The 24,042-nt window shown below is 50.9% G+C and overlaps 4 protein-coding genes across 7 annotated transcripts in view; 2 read left to right on the forward strand and 2 right to left on the reverse strand.

The window, feature by feature from the left end:
* The first annotated feature begins 4,232 nt into the window (after window positions 1-4,232).
* Window positions 4,233-13,166, forward strand: Gfap (glial fibrillary acidic protein). 2 transcript variants are annotated; one of them, XM_026777021.1, is made up of 10 exons: window positions 4,233-4,709; window positions 5,593-5,653; window positions 5,866-5,961; window positions 6,984-7,145; window positions 7,939-8,064; window positions 8,256-8,476; window positions 9,355-9,398; window positions 9,729-9,848; window positions 11,109-11,194; window positions 11,721-13,166. In XM_026777021.1, exons 1-10 carry the CDS (start codon window positions 4,243-4,245, stop codon window positions 11,760-11,762), a joined length of 1,425 nt encoding a protein of 474 aa, XP_026632822.1. In that variant the 5' UTR covers window positions 4,233-4,242; the 3' UTR covers window positions 11,763-13,166. The 2 variants fall into 2 exon arrangements, with proteins under 2 accessions (XP_026632822.1, XP_005369146.1); XM_005369089.3 differs by lacking the exon at window positions 9,729-9,848 and having other exon boundaries at window positions 4,234-4,709.
* Window positions 13,167-13,881: 715 nt separating this feature from the next.
* On the reverse strand, window positions 13,882-15,144 carry Fam187a (family with sequence similarity 187 member A). The gene has a single exon (XM_005369091.3). It carries the CDS (start codon window positions 15,142-15,144, stop codon window positions 13,882-13,884), a length of 1,263 nt encoding a protein of 420 aa, XP_005369148.1.
* A 1,076-nt stretch (window positions 15,145-16,220) lies between these two features.
* On the reverse strand, window positions 16,221-19,403 carry Ccdc103 (coiled-coil domain containing 103). 2 transcript variants are annotated; one of them, XM_026777043.1, is made up of 4 exons: window positions 18,981-19,024; window positions 17,911-18,062; window positions 17,432-17,564; window positions 16,221-16,780 (listed from the first exon to the last, which is right to left on the reverse strand). In XM_026777043.1, exons 2-4 carry the CDS (start codon window positions 18,051-18,053, stop codon window positions 16,343-16,345), a joined length of 714 nt encoding a protein of 237 aa, XP_026632844.1. In that variant the 5' UTR covers window positions 18,054-18,062; window positions 18,981-19,024; the 3' UTR covers window positions 16,221-16,342. The 2 variants fall into 2 exon arrangements, with proteins under 2 accessions (XP_026632844.1, XP_005369149.1); XM_005369092.3 differs by lacking the exon at window positions 18,981-19,024 and adding an exon at window positions 19,321-19,403 and having other exon boundaries at window positions 16,222-16,780.
* A 300-nt stretch (window positions 19,404-19,703) lies between these two features.
* Window positions 19,704-24,042, forward strand: part of Eftud2 (elongation factor Tu GTP binding domain containing 2) — a 43,350-nt gene continuing 39,011 nt past the window's right edge. For both annotated transcript variants that reach the window (XM_005369093.3, XM_013354451.2), the window contains exons 1-2: window positions 19,704-19,757; window positions 20,925-21,033. In XM_005369093.3, the coding sequence (XP_005369150.1) occupies window positions 20,929-21,033 (105 nt within the window). In that variant the 5' untranslated portion in view covers window positions 19,704-19,757; window positions 20,925-20,928. The remainder of the gene's footprint in view (window positions 19,758-20,924; window positions 21,034-24,042) is intronic.

A 24,042-nucleotide genomic window follows, 5' to 3' on the forward strand; every position in this document is an offset into this window, starting at 1 on the left:
AAAAAAAAAAAAAACCAAAACAAAAAACCTAATTATGTCACCTTGTAGGACCTGAAGCCACCAACAGCTAAAAGTCCAGGAGATAATGACATTGACCCCCATTCTCTTTACTCACTGCTGTTCCTTGGTCCTATCCACATGGCCATGTGACCTCCCTTAGAAATGGCTCACATACTCACATACTCCCAGTAGACGCAGTAGGACTTGGCAGCCCTTTCTCAGGTTCCTGCCCCTGCTGACCAAGCCACCACAGAAGCACTGGCACGGGTGAGTGGAGCACACGGGAGACAGGAGATGGATGCTATGTTTGTCCACGGTGCCTGCTGCGGCTGTCTCTCACTTCATTCTCACACCGTTCTCAGAAGGTGAGTCCTCGGTTCACAGATCTGGAGATGGAGCCTCAGTGATGGTTCCTGGGTCATCCAAGACGTCACAGCCCCTGAGAAGCTGTGTTGCTTTCTTCTCAAGAGGACACCTTCATGGCAATTTCTAAAAGAAAACAAAACAAAACAATGTAAACAAAGGTGGACTCTAGAGAAACCACCAACCTCTAGGAAACCCTATTTCCTTCCACTTTTTGGACCTGGGCAGCTGAGCTCTGCCATCTAGTGGCCCTGGGGCTCAATTCCCTTCTTTCCAGCAGCATCACGGGATAGGGTCAGCCAGTCTTTATCTCACCGCTGTGCTGTGCTTACACCCGGCAGGAGCGGGTGACACTCAGGTGGCAAAGCCACTTGGAATAGAGACTGGCATCAGTGGGAAACACCAGGCACTGTGTAGATTGGTTGAGACCAGAGACTGGCATCAGTGGGAAACACCAGGCACTGGTAGATGGGTTGAGACCAGAAGTGGCATTGTCCCGGGAGGCACTGAGGCTTTTCCCTGTGCGCAAAAGATCTGTCAGATTTTAATACAGGCAGAGGAACAGCCGTGAAGCAGGGCTCAATTTGGCTGTAGACTCTGTAGTGAGGTTTCCTAGCATCTGTCTCCATGGTTGGCAGCACCCTGCTGTGGAGTCTAAAAGTCCCTGGAGTTTGGCCTGAGGCTTTTGTTGTTGGAGACTTCTGCTTGGGAAAGTTGAAAAGGAGTAAGCCTTTTCAGGATGAGGCATGAGTCAGACAAGGAGGATGGGAATCCCTGTAGCAACTGGGAGGGCAGAGGGCCTGCCTGTTTTCCTACTAAGTGCCTGTCTGGGGCAGATATGCATGAATATGGTAAGAAGTGGGCTGGGAACTTGGCTAGAGAGCTGCCCAGCGACAGGGCTTAGTCACACGGGGGCATAAAGTGGAAACGACGCAGCTGTTAAGTGATGACGCAGGTAAAAGTTTATAGATTCGGAAAGATGCTTACAACATATTGCTGAAGGAAAAGCAAATTGTAAAATAATTGGTGCAGTATGGGCCTGTTTTGAAAAAAAATGTATTTATATGTGTAGAAAAGTCTGACAGTGTTTGTCTGCATGTGGCAAAATTATGGCTAATTAAATATTTATATTGCTTATGTGTACTTTCTGATTTCTCTACAGTGAATGTATAAAAAAACACTAATAAAGTTTGTACATCAAGTGCAACCAAGAATGTCTTTCTTTTGTCTCTATACACAAATATCCCTTGAGAGAGCGTAGCAAGGATCCAAAAGCCCAGTGCAGTTAGAATGGAACTTGAGCCTGCATCAGGGGTCTAGGGAGGGGGCTGAGGGACAGAGGCTGGGGGGGGGGGTCCTTGGCTGCCCTGAAACAAACTCATTTGGACCAGGAGAATTCTCCAGTTTTGGTGACACACCTCTCCTGCCCTTGATCTTTTCCTTCCAGAATCACTTCGCTTTCACCTAGAAAGGTAGGCCACTCCCACCCTGTGAGGTGTGTCCTAAGTTAAAGGTTGCCCTCTAGTAAGGCTCTTCCTCTAAGTTCCCTGTTCTTTAACGTTCCCAGCTTATGAGAGGATCAATAAGTCCCTGGGGCAGGAAGTGGTCACACAAGCCTTTTATCCCGAAGGGGCAATTGGATTGCTGTGAGTTCCAGACCAGCTTGATCCAAATAGTGAGTTCCAGGGGACACAATGAGATCCTGCCTAAAGGGCGCTGGGAACTTCTCTCAAGATCTACCTTACAGGGCTGGAGAGATGGCTCAGAGGTTAAGAGCACTGACTGTTCTTCCAGCGGTCCTGAGTTCAATTCCCAGCAACCACATGGTGGCTCACAGCCATCTGCAATGAGATCTGGTGCCCTTTCTGGACAGCAAGCATACAGACAGAACATTGTATGTATAATAAATAAATAAATCTTTTTTAAAAAATTACCTTACTATGCCATTGCCCAAGATGGGGGCAGGGAGGTATGGCTAGATCCTGAGGGGCTCCTTCCTTCCCATGCTGGGACTTGCTAGGGGAACCTCAGTGCCCGTTGCATGCTCAAATACCATGCAATAACTGAATACCATGTCCCTGATATGGAATAAGGGATGTTGCTAGGCCAGGAGTTTAGGGGTCTGAACTGGCTCGAGCAGTGGGAGGGGCAAGCAATCAGGCATTGTGTGTAAGCTGGAGACCTGGCAGTGCTGAGCTGGTCAACCCCCTGCCCCAGGACCTCCTCCTTGTGCCCACTGAATGACTCACCTTGGCATAGACACAATGGTCAAGGGTGGGCACACAGCCTGCTTCCCGCTGTACTCCAGGCCCCCTTCGATGCTTTCCGAGAAACCCATTGAGCTGGGAGCTTGTACAGCACCCGGGGCTGACATTCTGGCATCTTGGGATAAAAGCAGCCCAGCCCCTGTGGGGCTGCCCTCGCCGTATGGCTCCCTCACTGGCGGCAGAGAACAAGGCTCTATTCAGCAAGTGCCCTGGAGTCGAGATCAGAAGCTCAGGCATGGACAGAGGAAGGCAGGGGTGGGGGGAGCTGAGCTGTCTGTTTTCCAGAAGCCCAAGGGCACAGATGGCTAAGGAGCCTGGGAGGGACCAGAGTGAAGAGGAGGATAGATAGACCTGAAGTCTCGTGGCAACAGCCTCATCCTCACCACTGATGATGGTGAATTCTGATTTCCCAGACCTACATATCCCCCAGAGGCCTGAAGTGTGGGAACTTGAAGAAGATAAATCTCCTGGGAGAATAATGAGGCGGTGGCAAGGGAAACAGGGTGTTACAGAAATAAAGACCCTAGCATGTACACCCAACTCACTGAGGGCTGCTCTGTGGAGCTGTCAGGGGCCAGGCTCCGGGAGGAGTAAAGGGAAGCTGGATCAGGAAGCCAAAGAGGGGCTCAGGAAGGATGCCTACTGTCTTACCCTATTAGGATCCTCACACATTCCTCTGTCATGCCCCCTTGACACACTGCTAGAGGCCCAAGGCGACCCTGGGGTCACAGGGAGGGCCCCAAGTCAGGCATGAGAAGACATGATGGCGGGTTCTGGGGAGAGGACTCTGGACATCTGTTGGGAATGGGAGTCAGCAGGAAACTATAGTATTATAGGCTGGTCCTGGAGGCGGGGCATGGGTTCTTCAAGTTCCTAGCATCTCACAGGCCCATGGAGAAGTGCAGAGTGAGGGTAGCCCTGGCTTGTAGGCTCTAAGAGCTGGAGGCAGCTCACCATCCCAGCTTGTTTATTCTCTCTCTCTCTCTCTCTCTCTCTCTCTCTCTCTCTCTCTCTGTGTGTGTGTGTGTGTGTGTATGTGTGTGTGTGTTGTGTGGACGTGCATGCGTACTCACACACCAAGTGTTCGTTCACTGCATAGATGTTCATGTGTGTACATATATGTGCTGAGACCAGATATCAACCTGAGGTATTTTTTTGCGATAGCATTTCTCCCTGGGATCTGGAACTCACCAATTAGTCAGTGAGACTCAAGGATTCTCCTGATTTTCATTCCCTGACACTGGAGTTACAAGTATGCATTGTCAAACCTGGCTTTTTGTGCTCGTTTTGTGGCTAGAACTTGGAACTTCATGCTTGACAGGCAAGCAATTTATGGACTAAGCTGTTTCCTCAGCCACTCTAGCCCTCTCTTGACCCCTCTAACCAGAAAGGGGGTTTTCTTCATCACTGGTGAAGCCAAACTGGTATGCCCAGGGAAGCCTTGAATCTGATACAAAGACCTCGGTAGGGTGAGAGGAGCTCGCCCCGAAGCTGGGCTAGGGCCCAGCTCCACCCCTTCAGGCTATTCAGTGGGGTGCTGCTGCCGGGAAGTCAGGGCAGAGCCAGTCCAGCCCATTCCTCCATAAAACCCTGACATCCCAGGTGCCAGCAGATGCAGGGAAGGATGGAGCGAAGACGCATCACCTCTGCACGTCGCTCTTATGCCTCCACCGAGACGGTGGTCAGGGGTCTGGGTCCCAGCCGCCACCTGGGTACCATCCCGCGCTTCTCTCTAGCTCGAATGCCTCCCCCACTCCCTGCCAGGGTGGACTTCTCCCTGGCAGGTGCTCTCAATGCTGGCTTCAAGGAGACTCGGGCCAGTGAGCGCGCGGAGATGATGGAGCTCAATGACCGCTTTGCTAGCTACATCGAGAAGGTCCGCTTCCTGGAACAGCAGAACAAAGCGCTGGCAGCTGAGCTGAACCAGCTTCGCGCCAAGGAGCCCACCAAACTGGCCGACGTCTACCAGGCAGAGCTGCGGGAGCTGCGGCTGCGGCTGGACCAGCTTACTGCCAACAGTACCCGGTTGGAGGTGGAGAGGGACAATTTGGCACAGGACCTCAGCACCCTGAGGCAGAAGTGAGGAGGGGGACAGGGGAAGCGGCTAGTTGAGCAGTGAGACTGACCCGAGAAAGGTGCCTCTAAGGAAGGGTACTGATTCTGTCAAGGGCAAGGTCTCTCAGCTGCTGTATGTATTTCCCCATGCCTGGAAAGGGAGAGCTGTCTTTGCTCCCTAATATGATGGAAATAGCCAGGACAAGACCAAACCTTCAGGGATCTGATTCCCAAAGGTCTGCTGCCAGGGAGCTGGGCACTCTGGGGCCCCTCCACACTGAGGAAGGCTGTGTGGGTAGCGATGGCACTGGCCACCAGCCAGCAGGTGTTCTGCCCTTGCATTCATTTGTCACTGGGAATGGTCAGCGTGGAGATCTGTGCCCACAAGGAGGCTCTGGTCTCTGAAATATAGGAAATGCAAGAAAGAGCAGGCTGGCCTGGGTGCAGATCCCAGATGGCAGTCTGTCACCAGCTTTTGACCTCACTCAAGTCATTCTGATGGTCATAGCTGTGAAGTAGAGGTCATGATACGATCTGTCCTAAAAGATGGTGACCAGGGGTCGAACTGTGGGGCGTGGTGCTTTGAATGGTGGACATTCGTGGGCCCCTCTGGTGCAGGAGGTGCAGCGGTGTCTGCACAGAGAGCACATGGTGGTGGGCGCGTCTGTGAGAGCGGGAGCAGCTGCACCGACTCTGATAAGGCGCCTCAGTAATGAGTTAAAGCAGAAGCCCTTATCTGCTGCTCACTCTCTCAGCCAAGGCCTCTGTCTTGGAACCCTCTGTCGTTTACTTCTCCTGCCACTCTGTGGGGTCCTGTGAGAGTGTTTTATGACAGTCACTTCCAGAGAGGTTGGGGCATGGATCCGAGAGTCCTCAGGAAACCCTAAATCTGTGTCCCCTATCCTAGGTTCCAAGATGAAACCAACCTGAGGCTGGAGGCTGAGAATAACCTGACTGCTTATAGACAGGTCAGAGAGATGGGAGGGATGGGCAGCGAGGGGGGAGAGGTTGGACAGACGGACAACAGGGAGGTTAATGGCGGTCCACCCAGACACAATCCCTGAACTTAACCTCCACAGCAATTGCCTGCTTCCCAGAGCCCCACAAGGACAGGGAAGACAAAACTGGAGGTTGTTGTGAGGTAGACTCTGGGGTCAAAAAGGTCCTCTTCCCATCCCAGGAGGCAGATGAAGCTACCATGGCCCGTGTGGATCTGGAGAGGAAGATTGAGTCACTGGAGGAGGAGATCCAGTTCTTGAGGAAGATCCATGAGGAGGTGAGGCTAGGTGAAAGGAGGGAGGCCCAGCAGGTAACTGTAAGTAAGAGAAAGAGAGAGAAATAATCAGAGAAACAGAGACACCAACTGTCAGGAAGTAAGAACGTGCAAGAGAAAGAGTGGAGACGAGAGGCTAAGGGAGATGCTTTCCAGTGTCTACTGCCCCTGGAAAATGCACGCATTCCTCCCCCACCACCATGGTCTGAGAAGCACAAGGCCAGGTCTTTGGTTTCTCCTCATCAGCTTTGTGAGCCCTTCTTGTGGTCCCCCCTTCCACAACGAGGAGGGCATTGAAACCCAGAGAAGTTTTTTTTAACAAACACCCCAAAGTCACACAGCCTCTCTGGTTCCACCCTCTCCCCCACCTGTCTCCAGTAAGATGGGACCCTCATGAAAATCCCGCTGAGGACATGATGGCACACTTCTCAGAACCTGGGAGGTAGAGGTAAGAGGCTCAAAGTGTTTCAGGCTAATTTCAGCTACACAGAAAAGTTGAGACCAGACTGGTCTACATGAGACCTTGTCTCAAACACACACACACACACACACACACACACACACACACACACACACACACACCTCTGTTCTCTGACCTCAGGGCCTGGATGCAAGACATATTCAATATTCATGCCTGGGTCCTGGCTCTGCGGCTCTGGGAGGAAGACGCCCTCAGACTTCCGTGCCATAAACATTGGGGTTTTTATTTTCACTTTTTGACAGGGTCTCACTGTGTACCCTTAACTGGCCTAGAACATGCTATGTAGACAAATCTGGCCTCAAAACCCATAGAGATCTGCCTGCTCCAGCCTCCCACATGCTGGGGTTAAAGGTGTGTGCCAGCGAGCCTGGCGCATGCCTGTTAGGTTAGGTCATATGCTTCTTCCAGTAAAGACTGCCCTGTTTCCCTGAGCCGGTGCCATAGTTGGGCAGGCAGGAGTGTGATGCTAGGAGAGCACCCAGTGGTAGCCTGGACCTGAGATTAGAGCCTCCATACCCTCCATACCCTTCTTCTACCCTACTAGGAAGTTCGAGAGCTCCGGGAGCAGCTGGCCCAACAGCAGGTCCACGTGGAGATGGATGTGGCCAAGCCAGACCTCACAGCAGCCCTGAGAGAGATTCGAACTCAATACGAGGCAGTGGCCACCAGTAACATGCAAGAGGCTGAGGAGTGGTATCGGTCCAAGGTACCTGTGGGCCAACCTGCCTCTTCCAGGCAGCCCTTCCTGATCCATACTGAAGAATAAGGAAAGGAAGCTTGGAAAAGCACCCATATAGGTGACCAGCCTTTCTGAGAGAAGTGAGATGCCTTGCCCAGGACCACAAGGCACCACTACTTCCCAAACTACTAATTGTTATTATGACAACTGCTTTTAACCAGCAAGATTAAAAGGTTGACTAGCTTGCAATGTCACACAGCTCCTGAGTGATACAGGGATAAAGCTGCCCATTCTAACCCATCTCATTTGAAACGCTGCCTTTTTGGCACCTCTGCCAGTCTGTGTCCTGTGCTCCTGAACATTTACTGTGTGCCGGGTACTCCTGAGCCGCAGAAACATTTGGTGCTGTCAGAGTTCATACAGACTGTGGGAAACAGGGAAGGTGAGGGGTTGGGTCTTGTGCTAGACAGGCAGCCTAGAGACTCAAGAGAAGAGGGAAGGGCATCTCGGGCAGAGAACAGGCTTTGTCGGGAGGCCTGAGACACAAAGAGCAGACTGGAGATGCCACTGACCCAGGGCACCAAGCCCGGTGTGAACTGCCTAAGCCAGTGACAGCCTGAGCAAGATGAAGGCCTGATAAATCCTTCAGTTACAGATGCTCCCGGGGTGGGGTCGGGGCGCGACTCCTGAGGTCGACCCCACTTTTCTGATATTCCAGAGACCATGTGTATCCCCCATCCTAGGCAGTTCCCTGGTCTGTGCACTGTGCCATTGGGAGACTCCAGTCCTCCCTTCAACTTCAGGTCCTCTCTCGGTTTAGTTTGCGGATCTCACAGACGCAGCTTCCCGCAACGCAGAGTTGCTCCGCCAGGCTAAGCACGAGGCTAATGACTATCGTCGCCAACTGCAGGCCTTGACCTGCGACCTGGAGTCTTTACGTGGCACGGTGAGAGCGGGCAGGCACCGCTGGTCGGATGTGGGCAGCGCCACCCAAGATGTTGCTGGAAGGGGTCTGGGGTCGGGGGTTGGGAGGGAGGGTGATATCTGAAAAGTTGGAAGCGGCATAGGGAGCCAGGGCAGAGCCTCGAAGCCTCTTAGAATCGCCAGACTCTTGGATCAGTGGGCTCTATCCGGCAGAATGAGTCCCTGGAGAGGCAAATGCGTGAACAGGAGGAGCGCCACGCACGAGAGTCAGTGAGTTACCAGGAGGCGATCACCCGGCTGGAGGAGGAGGGTCAAAGCCTCAAGGAGGAGATGGCCCACCACCTACAGGAGTACCAGGATCTACTCAATGTCAAGCTAGCCCTGGACATCGAGATTGCCACCTATAGGAAATTGTTGGAGGGCGAGGAAAACCGGTGAGCTCATCACAGCCCTAAGGGAACTGTTGTCTCTCTGGAGTTGCAATTCCTCTTGTTCCCTTCAGTACTCCAGTTTTGTGTCCCTTCCCACCCCCAGAGTCCAGCCTAACACACAATAGCTATTCAAGAAATGTCTGAAGAATAGATACGTATTCAACCAATATTAAGTACCAGGGCTGAGGACTTGAGTTATTCTCCAAACTAAGCGGCTGACCCCCAAGACTGGCCACAAAGATGGCACTTCCCAAGGCCTGATGGGTTTGTTCTGCATCCTTGGAGCTATTGTGACCATTTTTTTTTTGTTCCTCCCATTTTCCAAGCCTCCATTCTCCTTCCTGGAGGTATTCTACGGGCAGATAACGCACAAGCTCCCTGCAGACTTTTTCAGCTCCAGGAGAGTATTGGCTTCTGGGTTGAAAGTTAGGTGATGGAGGCTGGAGAGGTTACTCTGTAGTTAGGGGTCAGGTTCCCGGCAGCCGTTTGATACTTGCAATGTCCTGTGGTAACACTCCAGTTCCAGGAGACCCAACACCCACTTCTGCACTCCTGTATGTATAGGCATGGTAGCTCATGGCCTTCATCCCAGTACTTGAGAGGAAGAAGCAGGCAGATGACTATGAGTTTGAGGTCACTCTGGTCTATATATTGAATTCTAGGCCAACCAAAGCTGTATAGAGAGATCTTGTCTGAAAGAGCTGGGGGCAGAGAGGAGAGAGAGGAAGGGAAGGAGGGAGGGAGGAGAGAGTTAGGGGATGTCGGGAATGGAGTCAGACTGGCCTGGCAAAGGACCTTGAGAGTTTCATGCTGTCCCGGGACCAGGACCTGGGGATGTCTCAGGGTGACCTCATCATCCCTATTCCTCCTCTGTTTTTCAGCATCACTATCCCTGTACAAACTTTCTCCAACCTGCAGATCCGAGGTCAGTATAGTGGGGCCTTGTGGGAAAGGGTATTGAATTCCCACCTCCTCCCCCAGGCCTGTGGACAGCTCTTGGGAACTGGGGACAAAGGGATCTGGGTTCTCCTTGGGAGCCCTTATGACCCTCCACCACTTAGATCCTAGACAGTGCACAGAATCCTAGGGCTCATAGCTGTTCCTGTCTCACTCTGCCCTGGGCCCCCATCCCCTAGCTGTGCCCCTGCAGAACCGGTGATGTCTCCACTGATGCCAGGTCTGCTGGCCTTGAACAAGCTCTGCCCTTCTGAATGTTTTCTGTTTTGTTTTGTTTTTGAACTGCTTGTCACTACAGGGGGCAAAGGCACCAAAGAAGGGGAAGGCCACAAAGTCACAAGACATCTCAAAAGGCTCACAATACAAGTTATCCCAATACAGGCTCACCAGATTGTAAATGGAGCCCCGCCAGCTCTCGGTTAGATAGATACCTGCTTTCCAGTCGTGCGCTTTCCCCAGCTTGACAGGGAGTAAGCCTTCCCAAGCCTATTTCCCCAGTCCTCTCGGCCTCTTGCTCCCAGGCCTCCTCAAAGGACTGGTACCTTTTCCCAGAAGCTTCGGTCCCCAGTCCAGATCCTGGTTCTGTGTAATTAGGTTATACGGACAGAGCTAGCCCATGATAAAGGGGGCTTGTCCCTGGGAGCTAAATGAGAGGCTCTGAAGCCTCTGAGCAAATGCCAGCCTCTGCCTCGCCTCTTCTCTGTCGCTAGGTGGTCCCCTTGGGTCTCGCAGAGCCTCTGGGCAGGCTCTGTGTTTGATTCATGTGTCCCCAAGGCTCTGTTGCTTCACTCACGCTGATTCAGCCCAGAGGACTAGTTCCCTCTAGACTGCTGCTCTTGTAGTGAATAAAGTTTTATGTTCCCAGCTCTTCATTTTAAATATTAGTGAGTGTGACATGTTACATTTTTCTCTCTAAGGGGAGCTGACCAAATTGCTTTTTACTGGTATGTGGCCCTTAAATGATTCTTGGTTAGAGGGGAAAATTCCATTTGGGAATATTGGCCATACATATTTCAGGATGTAGTTCAGCAATAGAAAGTTAATTATGCTGACCAGGTAGAGGTAAGAGTGCCAAATGTTAGACAGTCAAAGGTCACTGGAGTCCAGACAAGTGACAGAAAAAGGTAGGAATGGGGACGGGTCCCACACACATAAATCACTTATTTGTGCAATACATTAACACACATTAGTTGCCCCCCCCAATTTCCTAGGAGACTAGGCACCGTGAACCCTTTTTGTAATAGAGGAGACTGAGGTTTCTTTCTTGGCGCAGCCCTTGGTCGTCAGGAAGCCAGGTACCAGAACAGAAGGCCAAGTGGGCTACAGGACAGCAGCGGGATGTGCCCGCATGGGGGGGGCAGCAGAGGGACGTGCCCGCACTGGGGAGGAGGGTGCAGCAGGATGTGTCCACACTGGGGAGGGGGGGTGGCAGCAGGAAGTGCCCACACTGGGGGGCAGCAGTGGGACGTGCCCACACTGGGGGGGGGCAGCAGCAGGAAGTGCCCGCACTGGGGAGCAGCTGGGAGACTCCAGTCACTTTGGATAAGTCAAGGCTCTCTCTGCCTAGTTAGATAGCCCTGTAGTCATGACCCTGGGCACATGATGGGGAAGTTGGGCACAGGACAGGATGCTTAGTATCCCAAGAGCCCACGGAGGCTTCCTCTCCTCACACCTGCAGAAACCAGCTTGGATACCAAGTCCGTATCAGAGGGACACCTCAAGAGGAACATCGTGGTAAAGACAGTGGAGATGCGTGATGGCGAGGTGAGGAAAGGTTCTGGTTGGCCCCAGGAGTTCTAGCTCACAGAAAGTCCTTAGCTAAGTACCGGGGACTCCCAGTGGAGCTCTGGAAGAAGGGACTGACCTTGAATGTAATTCTCCTTTCCCAGCCCTTCCTCAGGTGGTGGGTTAAGGACAACCCATGTACCAAGGCTACCTGAGGGTCCAGCTCTGACTGGGACAGTTAGGGAAAGAAAAGGCCTTCAAATTTTACTCAAAGGAATTTTCCCAAGAGGAATGGGACTAAGAGATAGGTACAGCATGCATGGGGTGGCCGTGGCGGTAGAAATAACTACTCTTATGCCATAGTGTCAGGCATGGCATTCAATGCTTTATAAGTGGCATTTCACACCCCAACTGGACCTCAGCATGATGTAATTACAATGACAGTCAAGGGAAGACAGATCTAGGACAGTTGGGGACTTGCGTCGGGATGCACAGCCTAGCACATGGTTCCAGAAGCTGTGTCAGTCCCTAATTGTGCACTGTGCACCTTCCCTGTCCCCTGCAGGTCATCAAGGAGTCCAAGCAGGAACACAAGGATGTGGTGTGAGGGGTGCCCACCTGCTGGCTCCTGCCACACAGCATGAAGGGCCCAAAGCTTTTCCTCAGACAGTCCTCTTCCCGTCCATGTCGGCATTCCCCTTCCCTTTGTTCTCATGCCTGTCTGCTGCCCAAGACTCAGTCCTTACTCAGCCTGACAGATGGCACATACCCTGCGCCTCCAACTAACAGGCTACTCACCCCAAAGGGGCAGTCAGGAGGGAAAGGGCCAGCAGCTGGGTTAGAATTGGAAGGAAAGAGGAAAGTTGGGCAGAGCAGGGAGTCTTAACGAATCATTTCCTTCATCCTTGTTGTTATGGAAACTGTTGCTAGAGCTAGAAGGCTCTGGGAACTGGACTTTGAGTTTTCACAGGCTGCTGGAGGGAGACAGAAAGTCTGACAGAAAGGGGAGGTCCCAAGGCAAAGTAGCTCTAGTCAGAGACCTATGCTTCTGGAAAAGCCCTGACTGATCGAGGGGTGGGTAGGGCAGACCTGCTACCCCGAATGGCCACTAAGGCAGTCCCGAAGGTCCTCCAGAATGGTGACTCATGTCTCAACCCCACTGGGTTGCCATGCAGATCAGCAGCCTGTGAGCATACGGAGACTTGGTTCTCAGCACTTGGGGGGGGGTGTCTATAGCATAAGTGGAGAGGCAAGTAGTACTGGGAGGGAGTATAGGTGGGGTGCCTGGCCCCTAAATGTGGGTGCAGAGAGCTCAAGCCCTGGAAGGCTCCCCTACTCAGGCTGGAGGAGGGCCAGCGGCACGGGCGGAGATGATTCGGACATTGGAGTGGGAAGTGGCTCATTCTCCTGAAGACAGAGAGACAGGAGGGAGGGACTTCTGTCCGTTGGGGAGGGTACAGCTGTACCTCAGTAGTGAAGGTCTGTTCCTGGCTGCCTAGTCCCTACCCGCTCAGTTCTCTGCCCCGTGACTGCTGCTTCTCAACCCTGACGAAACCACAACCACCCTTTTGAGGTTCTCCATCCCATAATTACAAGCTGTTGTTCTCCAAGGCAGGGGTCCGTGTCCTTTCTTATGCGTATATGTAATACTACCTATATTTTAGGCATCATCCTATTTGACAATTTGAGAAACTAAGGCATGAGCCTACTGGACTGGCTCATATTCAAGCCGCCTGGAGGCAAGTGACGTCAGACTGCCCTTCCACACCAGATCACCCTCTCCCGGGCTGGCTGGTGGGCAGGTGATGGGAAACTGTGCCCAGAAATGGGGCTGAAAGTGTCTGCTCCACTGCCCTTTCCTCCCCTTTAAGGTCGAAAAAGGAGAGTGGGGCCCCTTCCTCCTGCCAGGATATTGTCTCCTCTCTTCCCACTCCTTGCCACCTCTACTAACCTTCAGAACAGCGCCGTCACCTTTGCTCACTAAGAAGAAATAAAGACACGTGTCACAGCCTTCCACAGAGTGGGTCTGATTTGTTCAGAAGGTGGGGTGAAGACCAATCAACTTGCTCATCACCACAGATAGCACTGAGATCCTGAACTTCTACTGCTGCTGCCGCCTGTCAAATCTGCCTCCTATGGAGCCCTGGTGCCATGACCTTTGCCCCAGAACCTCTTCTTATGCCCAATCCCTAGCCTGGGTGCCACCATTCAAGAAAATCCTGTGTTGGAGCTCCACTTTCTTCACCCATTTCTGGTCCCTTGTCTTTACCTTCATCTTTTTCATGCCTGCTGCTCTGCTCTTCCCAGAACAACTGGAAGCAGAGGAAGACACAACTGCTCCCTCCACTTTTCTTCCTTTTCCTCCATCCCACCCCATCCAGTTCAACCAGAGCCCAGCAGTAGTCCTTAAAGGCAAACCACTTCCAATGTCAATGACACTGATGGGTGACCTGATGGGTATCGGTTCACTTCCTCGTGCAACCTGAGTGTGATGTGAGAAGACACATGTACCTGTCCACTTCCCTTCTGACTCCAGTCTCTGACCTCTGACCTCCCTCAGGCTTCTCCACTTTCTAGATTAGACTCGGGCGCCTCCCATGAAACTGGGGGGTAAGTTGTAAATAATAGACTTGTATGTACTTCACCTTGTCACGTGTCCCAGCCCAAGGTGCCCATCCAGAAGCATCTGGTATCATTTAACAAACATATTAAAACACAACTAGTTTTCACAGCTGGAGAAGGGTATGGGTTGAGAAGTTGGGACAATGGCAAAATGAGTAGCAACAGCAACGACAAATGTGAATGGTGACAAAGATGGCCGTGATGAGCAGGTAGGCTACCAGGGTGAGTTCCACAGCAGTGCGAGTCTCAGGGTCTGAGAGCGAGGCTGGGTAGCGTCTGCGAGATGTTACTCCCAACCGGAAGCCAGCGATCCTCAACCCTTGCCGCCAGCAGTAATAGATGCCCCGGTCGCTCAGCTGGGTGAAGCGGATGTGGAGATGGTTGCCATGGTCGATGAACACTCTCATGGATCTGTTGACACCTTTTAGGTACTGTGTGCGGTAGAGGGGCTGATGGTCTTTGTCCCAGGCCACAGCATGCTCTGGCCTGGCCCCGGGACAGGAGATGATGAGGCCATGGCCTAACCTCTGCTGATGGAATTGAATGGGCACCTGAGGCAACCAGGGCCGGCTGCCCAGTTTGGACACGTAGTTGTAGATTGTTAGCACACCCTTCTGGACCTGAGTCCTCTTCTCACAGGACACTAGGCAGCTCTTGATCAGCAGCTCAGGTGTGTGGTACCTGGTCTTGACGCGCAGTTTCCTTGGCACAGCCCGAGAGCCACAGGACACAACGTCGGGCAGTGTCTTCAGGTACCGAGGGGAGAGACCAGGGTTCTGCAGGTAGCAGAGTCCAAGGCGCCACTGTTCCCCATGCACCCCACAGCGGTCACAGGGTGTCCACTCCCAGAAGGTAGTGAAGACATGGAGGCTTCCGTAGTATTCATCTGGCAATGGCTCCTGGCCCTTGTCCTTGAACGTGGCTACCATTCCCTCATGACTTTGGATGTCCACATCATAGGCATAAAAATAGTCCCCCTTGCGGGTGCCACAAAAATATAGGCCTGAGTCCTCTGACTGAGCCCGGAAAACCAACAGGCTGAACATGCGGATGCTGAAGCGGACCAGCATGCTGCTGCCTGCTCGAACATGAGCTGCCTCTGTGAGCAACCGCCCGTCGAAGTCAGTAAGCACAACAGTGTGGCTGCTCCCCAGGTGCTTTTGGTAATACCAGACCACGGTCGAAACATCCTCAGGTTTGCAGTGGCAGGGAAGCTCAAAGCTCATGTCAGCCAGATAGGCAGCGTTATCAAACATCAAGAAAGCCGGGCAGGGCGTCCTCTGAAAGATGTTCTCCTTCTCCACGATTTCAAAGGCCTGAAGACTGACCCAGGTACACAAGAGCACAGTGGTGTGGGCCAGCCTCATGCTTGTAGGAAGGAGGGTCTTGAGGGGCCAGGGCAAATCCCAGGGCACCAAAGACCTGTGGCTTTTTAGAAATCACTGCTGAGAGGAGGCCGCTACATAAAGAAAGGTTCAAACAACCAGTACAAGAAGCCAGAAAGTGCAGGGGAGAGAGCCAATGCAAAACAATTTATTCCCAGCTGATGTACAAGGTGCTGTTCTAATGCACAGGACTGATCTGGTGGGGGTGGGGGAGTCATTCTAGAACCTAACACTCTCTCATCTTTCTAGAACACTGGCACTCACCTAAGAATGGGCTAAGGGAAACTAGAATGAGCTCTAAGCACCCTTGGCCCCGCCTGCCCTGGAGAATATCCCTTCAGCAATCTGAGAGATAGGACAGAAACCCTCTGGTCATCTGGGATGCTGGCCAGACCTGAGCCAATGGACTGGGGATTTCCCAGGCTCAACCTGAGAAAGAACTAGGCCTCTAAGGGAAAATTCTGCATCTCAAACGAAGGAGCCTTTGCTTATTATTGATTGGCTGTTCATTCACTGGCTTTGGGTTATAAATATTCTGGTTAAGAGTTATGATCAGTGTTTTATCTTTTATCAGAGGTCAGTGAGTTTGCTTAATTTTTTCCCTCTAGGAGGGAGTTTTGTGTGGCCAGAATTTAGTTGCAAACACACCCACTTCTCAAGGCTAGGGACGTGGCCAACTCATAAGGTAGGGAGCAAAACACTCTAAACCAGTAGGGCCCTTTGCTATCCCGGGGAGCCACATAGATAAAATTACTAGTTGGAGAAGTGGGCAAGCCCACTACTTGAAAAGGAAGTAGGTGTGGCTTTCTCACGATAGTTCTTTCAATATCTCTGCAGAAAACCCAAGATAACCACCACAAAATGTGTTCCAAAGGGGCTGGCGGGATGGCTCAGTGGTTAAGAGAACCGGTTGCTCTTCCAGAGGAATGGGGTTGGTTCGATCGATTCCAGCACTCAAATGGGAGCTTCCAACAATCTGTAACTTACAACCATCTGTAACTATACTTCTAGAGGCTCCAATACCTTCTCTGGCCCAATACCCCACTGGGTACACACCTGGTGGACATACATACATGTAGGCAAAACACTCACACACATAAAATAAAACAAGTCTTTTTTTTTAATTAAAAAAAAAATGCTTTCTGAGACCACTGGGGAATGCTGAGGGCAGGCAGTTCCATCAGTGGAGCCCGTACAGCCCTCGCAGCTCCTGTAGGAGCCCCTCCTCTCCCTGCAGTCCAGCAGATGGCTCCTCCAAGCTGAGCCCCTCCTGCATGGGTCTGGGAGTGCCCATGGCCTGTAACTTCTGAAACAAGTTCTGGCAGCTCTCGCGCTCTGCCTGGCTCAGCAGGCTCAGGTTCAGGGTGAACCGCCCTGTGTTAGCCAAGCTGTGCAGGATCTCTAGTACTGCCGCCCGGTCACTTAGCCTCACATGCTCAGCCAGTGCCACCAGCAGCTCCCCAAGAAGTCCAAAGCCTACATCCATCTGGAAGAGGTGGCTCAGCTTGGGACCCCCAAGCTGAAGCAGGGCTTGGTAGCGCTCTGGTCCACCTCTTAGGTGCCGACGCCAATCACGGTAAAACTCTGCAGAGGTCACAGGCTGGAAGGGTGATGTCTCCTGCATTACAAAGGGAAACAAGTCTGGAGCTCAGCTTGCCACTCTGCAGCTGTGATGGGGAGGGGGGGTTATGAGTTTTCATCTTGGTGCTGCAACTGTTCCCTGAGCTCTGGGAAGGCTGGCCTCTGCGGCCTCATTTTCAGACGAGGGAGCTGGGGAGGGAGGAGGAAAAGAGCTGGGGAAGGAGGAGGGAGGAGGGCCCAAGGGATCCAGGCTATGATTTGACGGTCTCCTTTGTACTGGGGTTTCCTCCTGAGAAAGGAAACATAGCTCTTGGCCTTTTAGAGTAAGTCAGAGCTTGCTGGAGAAAAGGAGGCGGGGGGGGGGGGGGGGGGAGTTTACTGTCAATCTCTGACAGAGAAGAAGGAATTCAAAGTAAGTGTCAAGGGTCTGTCAGGCTGGGTCCCCCTCGGATACTGCCGCAGGGTTGTTAAACCATTTCCCACCTGTCTCAGAAGGACTGCTGCAGGACTGCCGAGCCCAGCTCATCCCAGTCCTGCCATCTGATTGCTATTCTAGGATTAGAGGGGGAAAGCCTGTTTCTGTTGGCTTCCGGGAGACATACGGAAGTGGTGTGTGTTGTAAGAAGACAGGGCCATAGCTTTAGCATGGAGAAATCCTGCTGGGCTGAAGAGGTTGGCCCGCACCTACCTGGGGTATTTCAGTGGCCACATCCTCAAAAGTCCTTTCCCTAGTAGTGTGACAGTTCCAGGGCACAAGTCCTTTCCCCCTTATCTTGTCCTTCTGGTCCAGAGGTTTCAGGTGTGATGCAAGGACAATACCTCTGGGTCAAAGATAGAGATTGACACTTCGTTTCCCTGAATGTGGAGCAGCTACTGGGCTGGGGTCACAGCAGCAACGGTGGCACAGTTAGCTAACAGCACCCAAGCACTTCAAACGGGCGACATGCTGTGCTTACACGCGATAACTCAAACAACTGTAGCAGCCATTTCTCTGTTACAGACGCAACCGAGTCTCAGCTGGTTAAGGAGCTTGGGCAAGATCGGCCAGTAGTAGAGGGTGGGGGCGGGACGGGAGCTCAGAATGATCTGAATCTAGACTGCTTGCTTTTAACTTCCGTAGCCCACCATGCCCGAGGGGGCCCGATTATTATTAAGCTGCACACCAACCTGAACTCCTCGTAAGAAGGCACTCTTTGTTCAACCGCCCGTAACTTGGCAGCGTTCTCCCTTTGGTACTTCTCGTCGGCAGCAAGTGCAGCCTGCAGCTCTCTCTCCAAAGCCTTGAAGTTGATCACATCATTCTTTTCCATGGCTCAGGCCTGGGAAGACAAGAAGAAAGCATATCAGCAGAGGTTCAGCATCAGGGTAAAGGTGATGCCTTGAGATTCTTTGCCAGAACGTGAGACAACCCAAAGCAACCCAGTATGTACCCTGGAGTGCTACAAAAATCTAGTTCCCTCCTTTAGAGATCAAATGGAATTGCATGATGAAGACGTATTCAAGACTCCTCACAGAAAACAGAACAGAAAGCTTCCAGTTTGAAGTCTCAATTTTGTTCTCTGCTTCTAACACTATGTTAGATGCTAAGGGCTAGCACAGCGGTAGAAGTCTGCCTGGCGAACACAAGACCTTGGGTTTGATGTCCAGCACTACCACAAAACAATTGGATGTTTCAGTTGAGGAAGCATTTAGATTTTTGAACCTTTATTCTTTCACATAGGATTTCTCTATGGCAGGTTGTTGCCACAATGGACAATGGAGCACAACACACCACAGAGAGAGAGAGAGAGAGAGAGAGAGAGAGAGAGAGAGAGAGAGAGAGAGAAACCAGGATTCTTGAGCTCAAGGACAGAATTTCACACTTCACTAAATATTTTTAATGGAGGAAAAAAATATTTTCACCTAAAGGAAAATCAATGACTACGCAGGGAGTCAAGGGAAAGAGGCAGAAGGGAAAAAGCTCAGTGGCTTCCATCCCCAGGGGGAAAAGAAGCTCAATGATCTACAGCCCCAAGTCCCTGATCAACGGAGGGCTGCAGGCACAGGTTGCGTGGTAAGTGGGCATCAACTGCAGTCCTACCACTGCAGTTCTGCAGCCTCCCGGTGTGAGTCTCACGGGCTGATTTCACCAGAATCTACGCGTTCCAGTCTGAGCTCTGACATTCACTTGTGAGACCTCTCTCCACCTCAGAATTCTGGTGAACTGGAGCTAGATAGCGTAGTTCACTCATGATTACCTCTAGCTCAGGAAATGAGCTGGTCCGCAAGCTCCACCACCACCCACGCCGACCCCAGCGAGGGGAAGCGGAATGCTAAGTGGGCTGTGTTAGCAAGTCAGCAATTGGACTCAAGTGTCTCAGATCCTGTCCAATCATTTTTTTTTTGGGGGGGGGAGGGTTGTCTCGCTATGTAGTGCAGGTTGTTCTCTCCAAAACATCTGCGTTCATGATCTTTCCTCCAGGCTCTGCCTCGGGAGCAGCTTAGACTCCCACCACCCGCCCACCTCCCTGACGAGGTCTAAGCTTCCCCATCATAGAATAACCAGAACAGTCCCCTTTCCTGTCCCTAGACCCTCACCCAGCAGCCCCGATCTTGAACCCCTTGCTTTGGGGTAAAATCCGCGATCTGTTCGAACACCCGTGTGTCGCCCGCCCAACAGCGGTTGTCGCCTAGCAACGGCTCCACTAGTCTGCCCACGTGGCCCGCCCGAAGGCCCTCCCCTTCAGGGTGTCCCAAGGCGCCTGGTCAGATTCGTGAATCCTCCCGGCCTTGTTTTTCTTGGGAGCAACTCACGCTTTGTTTTGAAGACCAACAAGTCGGTCTTTCCCGTTTCTGTTTCAGAGGCTAACATTCCTCTAAGCCGTTTTTCAGGCAAAGGGCTGTCCGCTCAGGCGAAGCGGTCCGGCGACGCGCTCGGGGTCCTTCCTGGAGCCTGACGCCGGCGTTGTCGCGGCGTGCAGCGGAAGCGCGGGCTCAGGCGGTGGACCGGGAGTGCTCTGCTGAGCAGGAGGCGGGTGAGCTGACTCGGGAAGGCTGGGACACGAGAGAACATGAGCTTGGGAGAAGGCGATTTATATAGTATTTATCCCTTTCGCTTTACACAGGGACAGAGTGAAGCCTGGAGTGAGAAAGGGAATGAAAGCCCCCCCCCCCCCACACACACACCGTTTCCTCGATACCCTGCATGGTTTAAATCCCGTCCCTGGGTGGAGAGAGGTGGGGCTCTAACGTCTCAGACCCCTGCCACTCCCACTTCCATTGGTGCTTCCGTCACCGCCAAGCTTCGAAATATTCGGCATCCGAGCTGGCTGTGATGGCTAATGCCTGTTTCTCCCGCTCTGGCGACCGAGGCAGGAAGACTGTCGCAGGCCAGCCTAGGCTAAGCATTGAGTCTGGTTCAAAAAGCTAACGCAGAAAAGATTGAGCATTCCTTTGAGGATCTGCGTTGTAGCGGTGAAATGCAGGTTTAGTATTTAGAGACTAGCTCTTCTTAACTAAACATGTTATTAATTCACCCCACCCCCCAAAAAAACCCCGAAAAACTTGTTGAGGGCCTATTGAGGGTCTGTTTTGTGCCATACATTGTTTTTGTATGTTTTTTCCTTCGATTTATTATTAGCATTTATCAGTGACAAATATACACTCCCGTTCCCCAAGTACTAGTCAAGCAAAGGCTTTGTTTGCTTGGCTGGGGATATAACTCAGTGGTGGAGTGTTTAGTGTGAGGCCCAGGATTTGATCCTAAGCACCAAATTAGTATGGGGGGGAGTGCTTGGCAAGTGTGTATGGGGGAATTTTTAGAGTGACAGATAGGTGATATTAAAGGAGAAACTGAGTTAAATGTGTTGACAAGGTATAAGTAGCCCGAGATGATGGGAATGACAAGTCCAGTGGTTCTGAGGCAGAAGTGACCCTGGCTTGTTCCCTAAACAACTTTCTGTAAAAGTTTGTGCCATCACCTGATGGGAGTCTTGGGAGAATAAAATCAACATAAATGGGGTGTGTGCAAATAGATAAAATGAATAAGGCAGAGAAGTGTAGAAAGTACTGGACTCTGGGGAGATTCTTCAGTAGATTGGTCAGTCATGAGTTAACTCCTGAAGGATGGATGTAAAGGAGCAGGCTGTGGTGCAGGCTTTCAGGACTTGCCAGATACTGACTGTTCTCTTCTTGAATTTTAGCATCATGGATACTGACTTGTATGATGAATTTGGGAATTATATTGGACCAGAGCTTGATTCTGATGAAGATGATGATGAACTGGGAAGAGAGACAAAAGATCTTGATGAGGTAAAACAAAACAAACATTGGGTTTTTTTTGTTAGTTTGTTTTTCTTTTTTTGGTTTTTAGAGGCAAGGTTGTTCTGTGTCATAGCCCTAGTTGTCCTGGAACTAGCTTTTTAGACCAGGCTGGCCTCAAACTCATAGAGATCCACCTGCCTCTGCCTCCTGAGTGCTGGAATTAAAGGTCGGCACCACCACTGCCCAGCTGAACATTGTTTTCTTTATCCCTCTCCGCTTTAAAACAATGCTCCTGTAATAGCCTGCATGTATTTCTAATATTGCCTTTTTTATAACTTGACTTTTATTGGGATTTTGTGTTGGTCCCTGAAAGCTTAGGCAGGACTATAAGAGAGTTTCATTCATGAGATGGTCTTGGAATCCGGACTCTAGTAACAGTTCTGTGGACTCTGCTAGTTCCCTGCAGTGTCTCCTGACAGGCACGAGTGAGCTTTCACGACGGGCAGTCAGCTACGTCAGGGCATCTACACCTGGAACAGCCTTATAAACTCAGATTTTAAAAGTGGCATACAAGCTGGGCGGTGGTGGCACATAGATTTAATCCCAGCACCGGGAGGCAGAGGCAAGTGGATCTCTGAGTTCAAGGTCAGTCTGGTCTAGCAAGTTCTAGGACAGCCAGAGCTCCACAGAGAAACCCTGTTCGGGGGCGGCATACAAAAGGAGGGGGCAGATTTCTATTACTCCAGGTTAGGAGTGAGAGATAGAGTTTAGAATAGTTTAAGGCTCGCAAAAGGCACTTTATATAAAAAAAAGCCAGGAATGTTATGTAATCCCAATACTTAGAAATGGGGGCAGGAAATAAAGAGTTCAAAGTCAGCCTTAGTTTCATAACGAGTTTGAGGCAAACCTGGGCTACATGAGATCCTGTCTCTAAAATATAGCTCTAAAGAATTAGTGAGAAGATTGTTTTTTAAGGAGGGGTACGATTTATGTTTTTTGTCATCACAAATACCTGACGAGAACTAAAGGAGGAAGGATTTGTGGCTCCTGATTTGAAGGACTTCAGTGGCTCATGGTGGAGAACACGCGGCAGCAGTTGGTTCTGTGACAGCTACTTATTCACATCTCTGGATGCTAGGAAGCAGAAAGGACAGAAGCCAGAACCAGACTGTAAGGTTCAAGACTCCATCTTCCTAATGTTGCACAGCAGCCTGAAACAGCACCAGGGGGCTGGGTGTTCAAACAAGCAAGTGCTGGACATTTTTATCCAAATGGCAACAGGCACTGAAAGTGGCTCTAATGTTTTAACATTGTTCAGAACATGAGTAAAACGTAGATTTAAAGAAGTAGGGTCTTTAGGGGATGAATGATTTCAGTGGGGAAATGAGACAGGAATGGGGTGAGAACAGCTAGCGTCATTGTATAAACGTATAGAACTGTCAATGAAAAACAGATTCATCCCATTTCTTGGCAGTGGATTAGTCAGCTAGCAAGGAGATGATATCCTTGGGACAGCAGAAAATGGAAACAGTTTTGGCTCCCATCAGTCGCTGTGAAGGGCAATGTTGCTCAAGCTAGAAAAAATACGCTCTAGAAAAAGGAAAGTTGAAGCTAGCCAGGCAATGGTGGTGCAAATCTTAATCCCAGCACGCAGGGAGACAGCGGCAGGCAGATCTCTCTTGAGTTTGAGGCCAGTCTGGTCTACAGAGTGAGTTCCAGGACAACCAGAGATACACAGAGAAACCCTGTCTCAAAAAACAAATAAACAGAAAAGAAAGTTGAAGTTTATTGTAGGTGTGGTGAAGGAAGGGTGGCTTGCATCTTCAGTGTGTTCAAGTCTGCAGGTCCAGGTGAATTGCACCCTATGGGGTGTTAGGAAAATCTTGAAGAGATAATCTGAGAGCCACGGGAATATGCTTCAGAGGGAGAGTACTTCCCTGGTGTGCATGACAAACCTGGGTTCAGTCCCTAGCACTGCCAGATGGAGGATGGAGAGGAGAGGCCATGGAACAAAAAAAAAAAAAGAGTCAAGAAATTCATCTTAAAATGGAATTGGAGTCAAGTGTGGTGGTACACACCTTTCTTCCTAGTAATTAAGAGGCGGAGATAGATGGATCTCTGTGAGTTCAAGGTCAGCCTAGTTTACATATTGAGTTCTAGGACAATCAGAGCTACACAGAAAGACTCTGTCTCAAAAAATTAAACAAAAGATGGAGGTAGGACACTACATTTTAAGATTGTTAAGTGTGAAATGTATCCATGTAGAAGTAGTGATGGGATGATTTTGAGAGGCTCCAGGTTGAAGCAGTATCTTACAGCATAATCCAAGCTGGCCTCAAATTCATGACAGTCTTTGAGGCTCACAAGTATAAACTACAGGAAAGTAATTTTAGGGGCTGGAGAGATGGCTCAGCAGTTAGGAGTCCACTGGCTGCCCTTCCAGAGGACTTGGGTTCAGTTCCTAGCACACAGTGGGTAAGTCACAACCACCAAATAAATAAAAATAACCTTCTTTTGGTTTCTGAAACAATGTTTCATTGTGTATCCCTAGCCTTCCTAGAATTTACTCTTTAGACCAGTCTGGCCTCAAACTCATCTGCCTGCTCTGCTTCTTTAGTACTGGGATTAAAGGCATGTACCACCACCACCTAGCCCCAATAAAGTAATTTTTTTTTTTTTTTTTTTGGTTTTTTGAGACAGGGTTTCTCTGTGGCTTTGGAGCAGTAATTTTTTAAAAATAAAAAGTTTTTAATATAGATGACCATTGAATACAACCTGGGAGGCTGCAGAGATAACTCAGATTAGGAGCATTGGCTCTTCTTGTCAAGGACTCAAGTTTGCATTCCTGCTCACACATGACAGCTCACAAGCCATCTATGACTCTAGTTTCCAGGGATCCTACACCTTCTTCTGACCTCTGACAACACTTCTGCAAGGGTGGCACACGGTGCACAGACTACAGACAGACAGAACACTCAGGGCGGCACATGGTGCACAGACTACAGACAGAACATTCAAGGGCGGCACACGGTGCACAGACTACAGACAGAACACTCA

Source organism: Microtus ochrogaster, unplaced genomic scaffold (assembly GCF_000317375.1).
Source record: "Microtus ochrogaster isolate Prairie Vole_2 unplaced genomic scaffold, MicOch1.0 UNK44, whole genome shotgun sequence".
NCBI lineage: Eukaryota > Metazoa > Chordata > Mammalia > Rodentia > Cricetidae > Microtus > Microtus ochrogaster.

Excerpts from the sequence above, each read along its gene's own strand:
- Gfap (XM_026777021.1), top strand. The coding sequence starts at position 4,243 with ATGCAGGGAAGGATGGAGCGAAGACGCATCACCTCTGCACGTCGCTCT. Across the intron at positions 9,399-9,728 it reads CTCCAACCTGCAGATCCGAG|GGGGCAAAGGCACCAAAGAA; the intron begins GTCAGTATAGTG and ends TTGTCACTACAG. Across the intron at positions 9,849-11,108 it reads TGGAGCCCCGCCAGCTCTCG|AAACCAGCTTGGATACCAAG; the intron begins GTTAGATAGATA and ends TCACACCTGCAG.
- Fam187a (XM_005369091.3), bottom strand. The coding sequence starts at position 15,144 with ATGAGGCTGGCCCACACCACTGTGCTCTTGTGTACCTGGGTCAGTCTT.
- Ccdc103 (XM_026777043.1), bottom strand. The coding sequence starts at position 18,053 with ATGGAAAAGAATGATGTGATCAACTTCAAGGCTTTGGAGAGAGAGCTG. Across the intron at positions 17,565-17,910 it reads CCTTCTTACGAGGAGTTCAG|AGGTATTGTCCTTGCATCAC; the intron begins GTTGGTGTGCAG and ends TCTTTGACCCAG. Across the intron at positions 16,781-17,431 it reads TGGCCACTGAAATACCCCAG|GAGACATCACCCTTCCAGCC; the intron begins GTAGGTGCGGGC and ends TTTGTAATGCAG.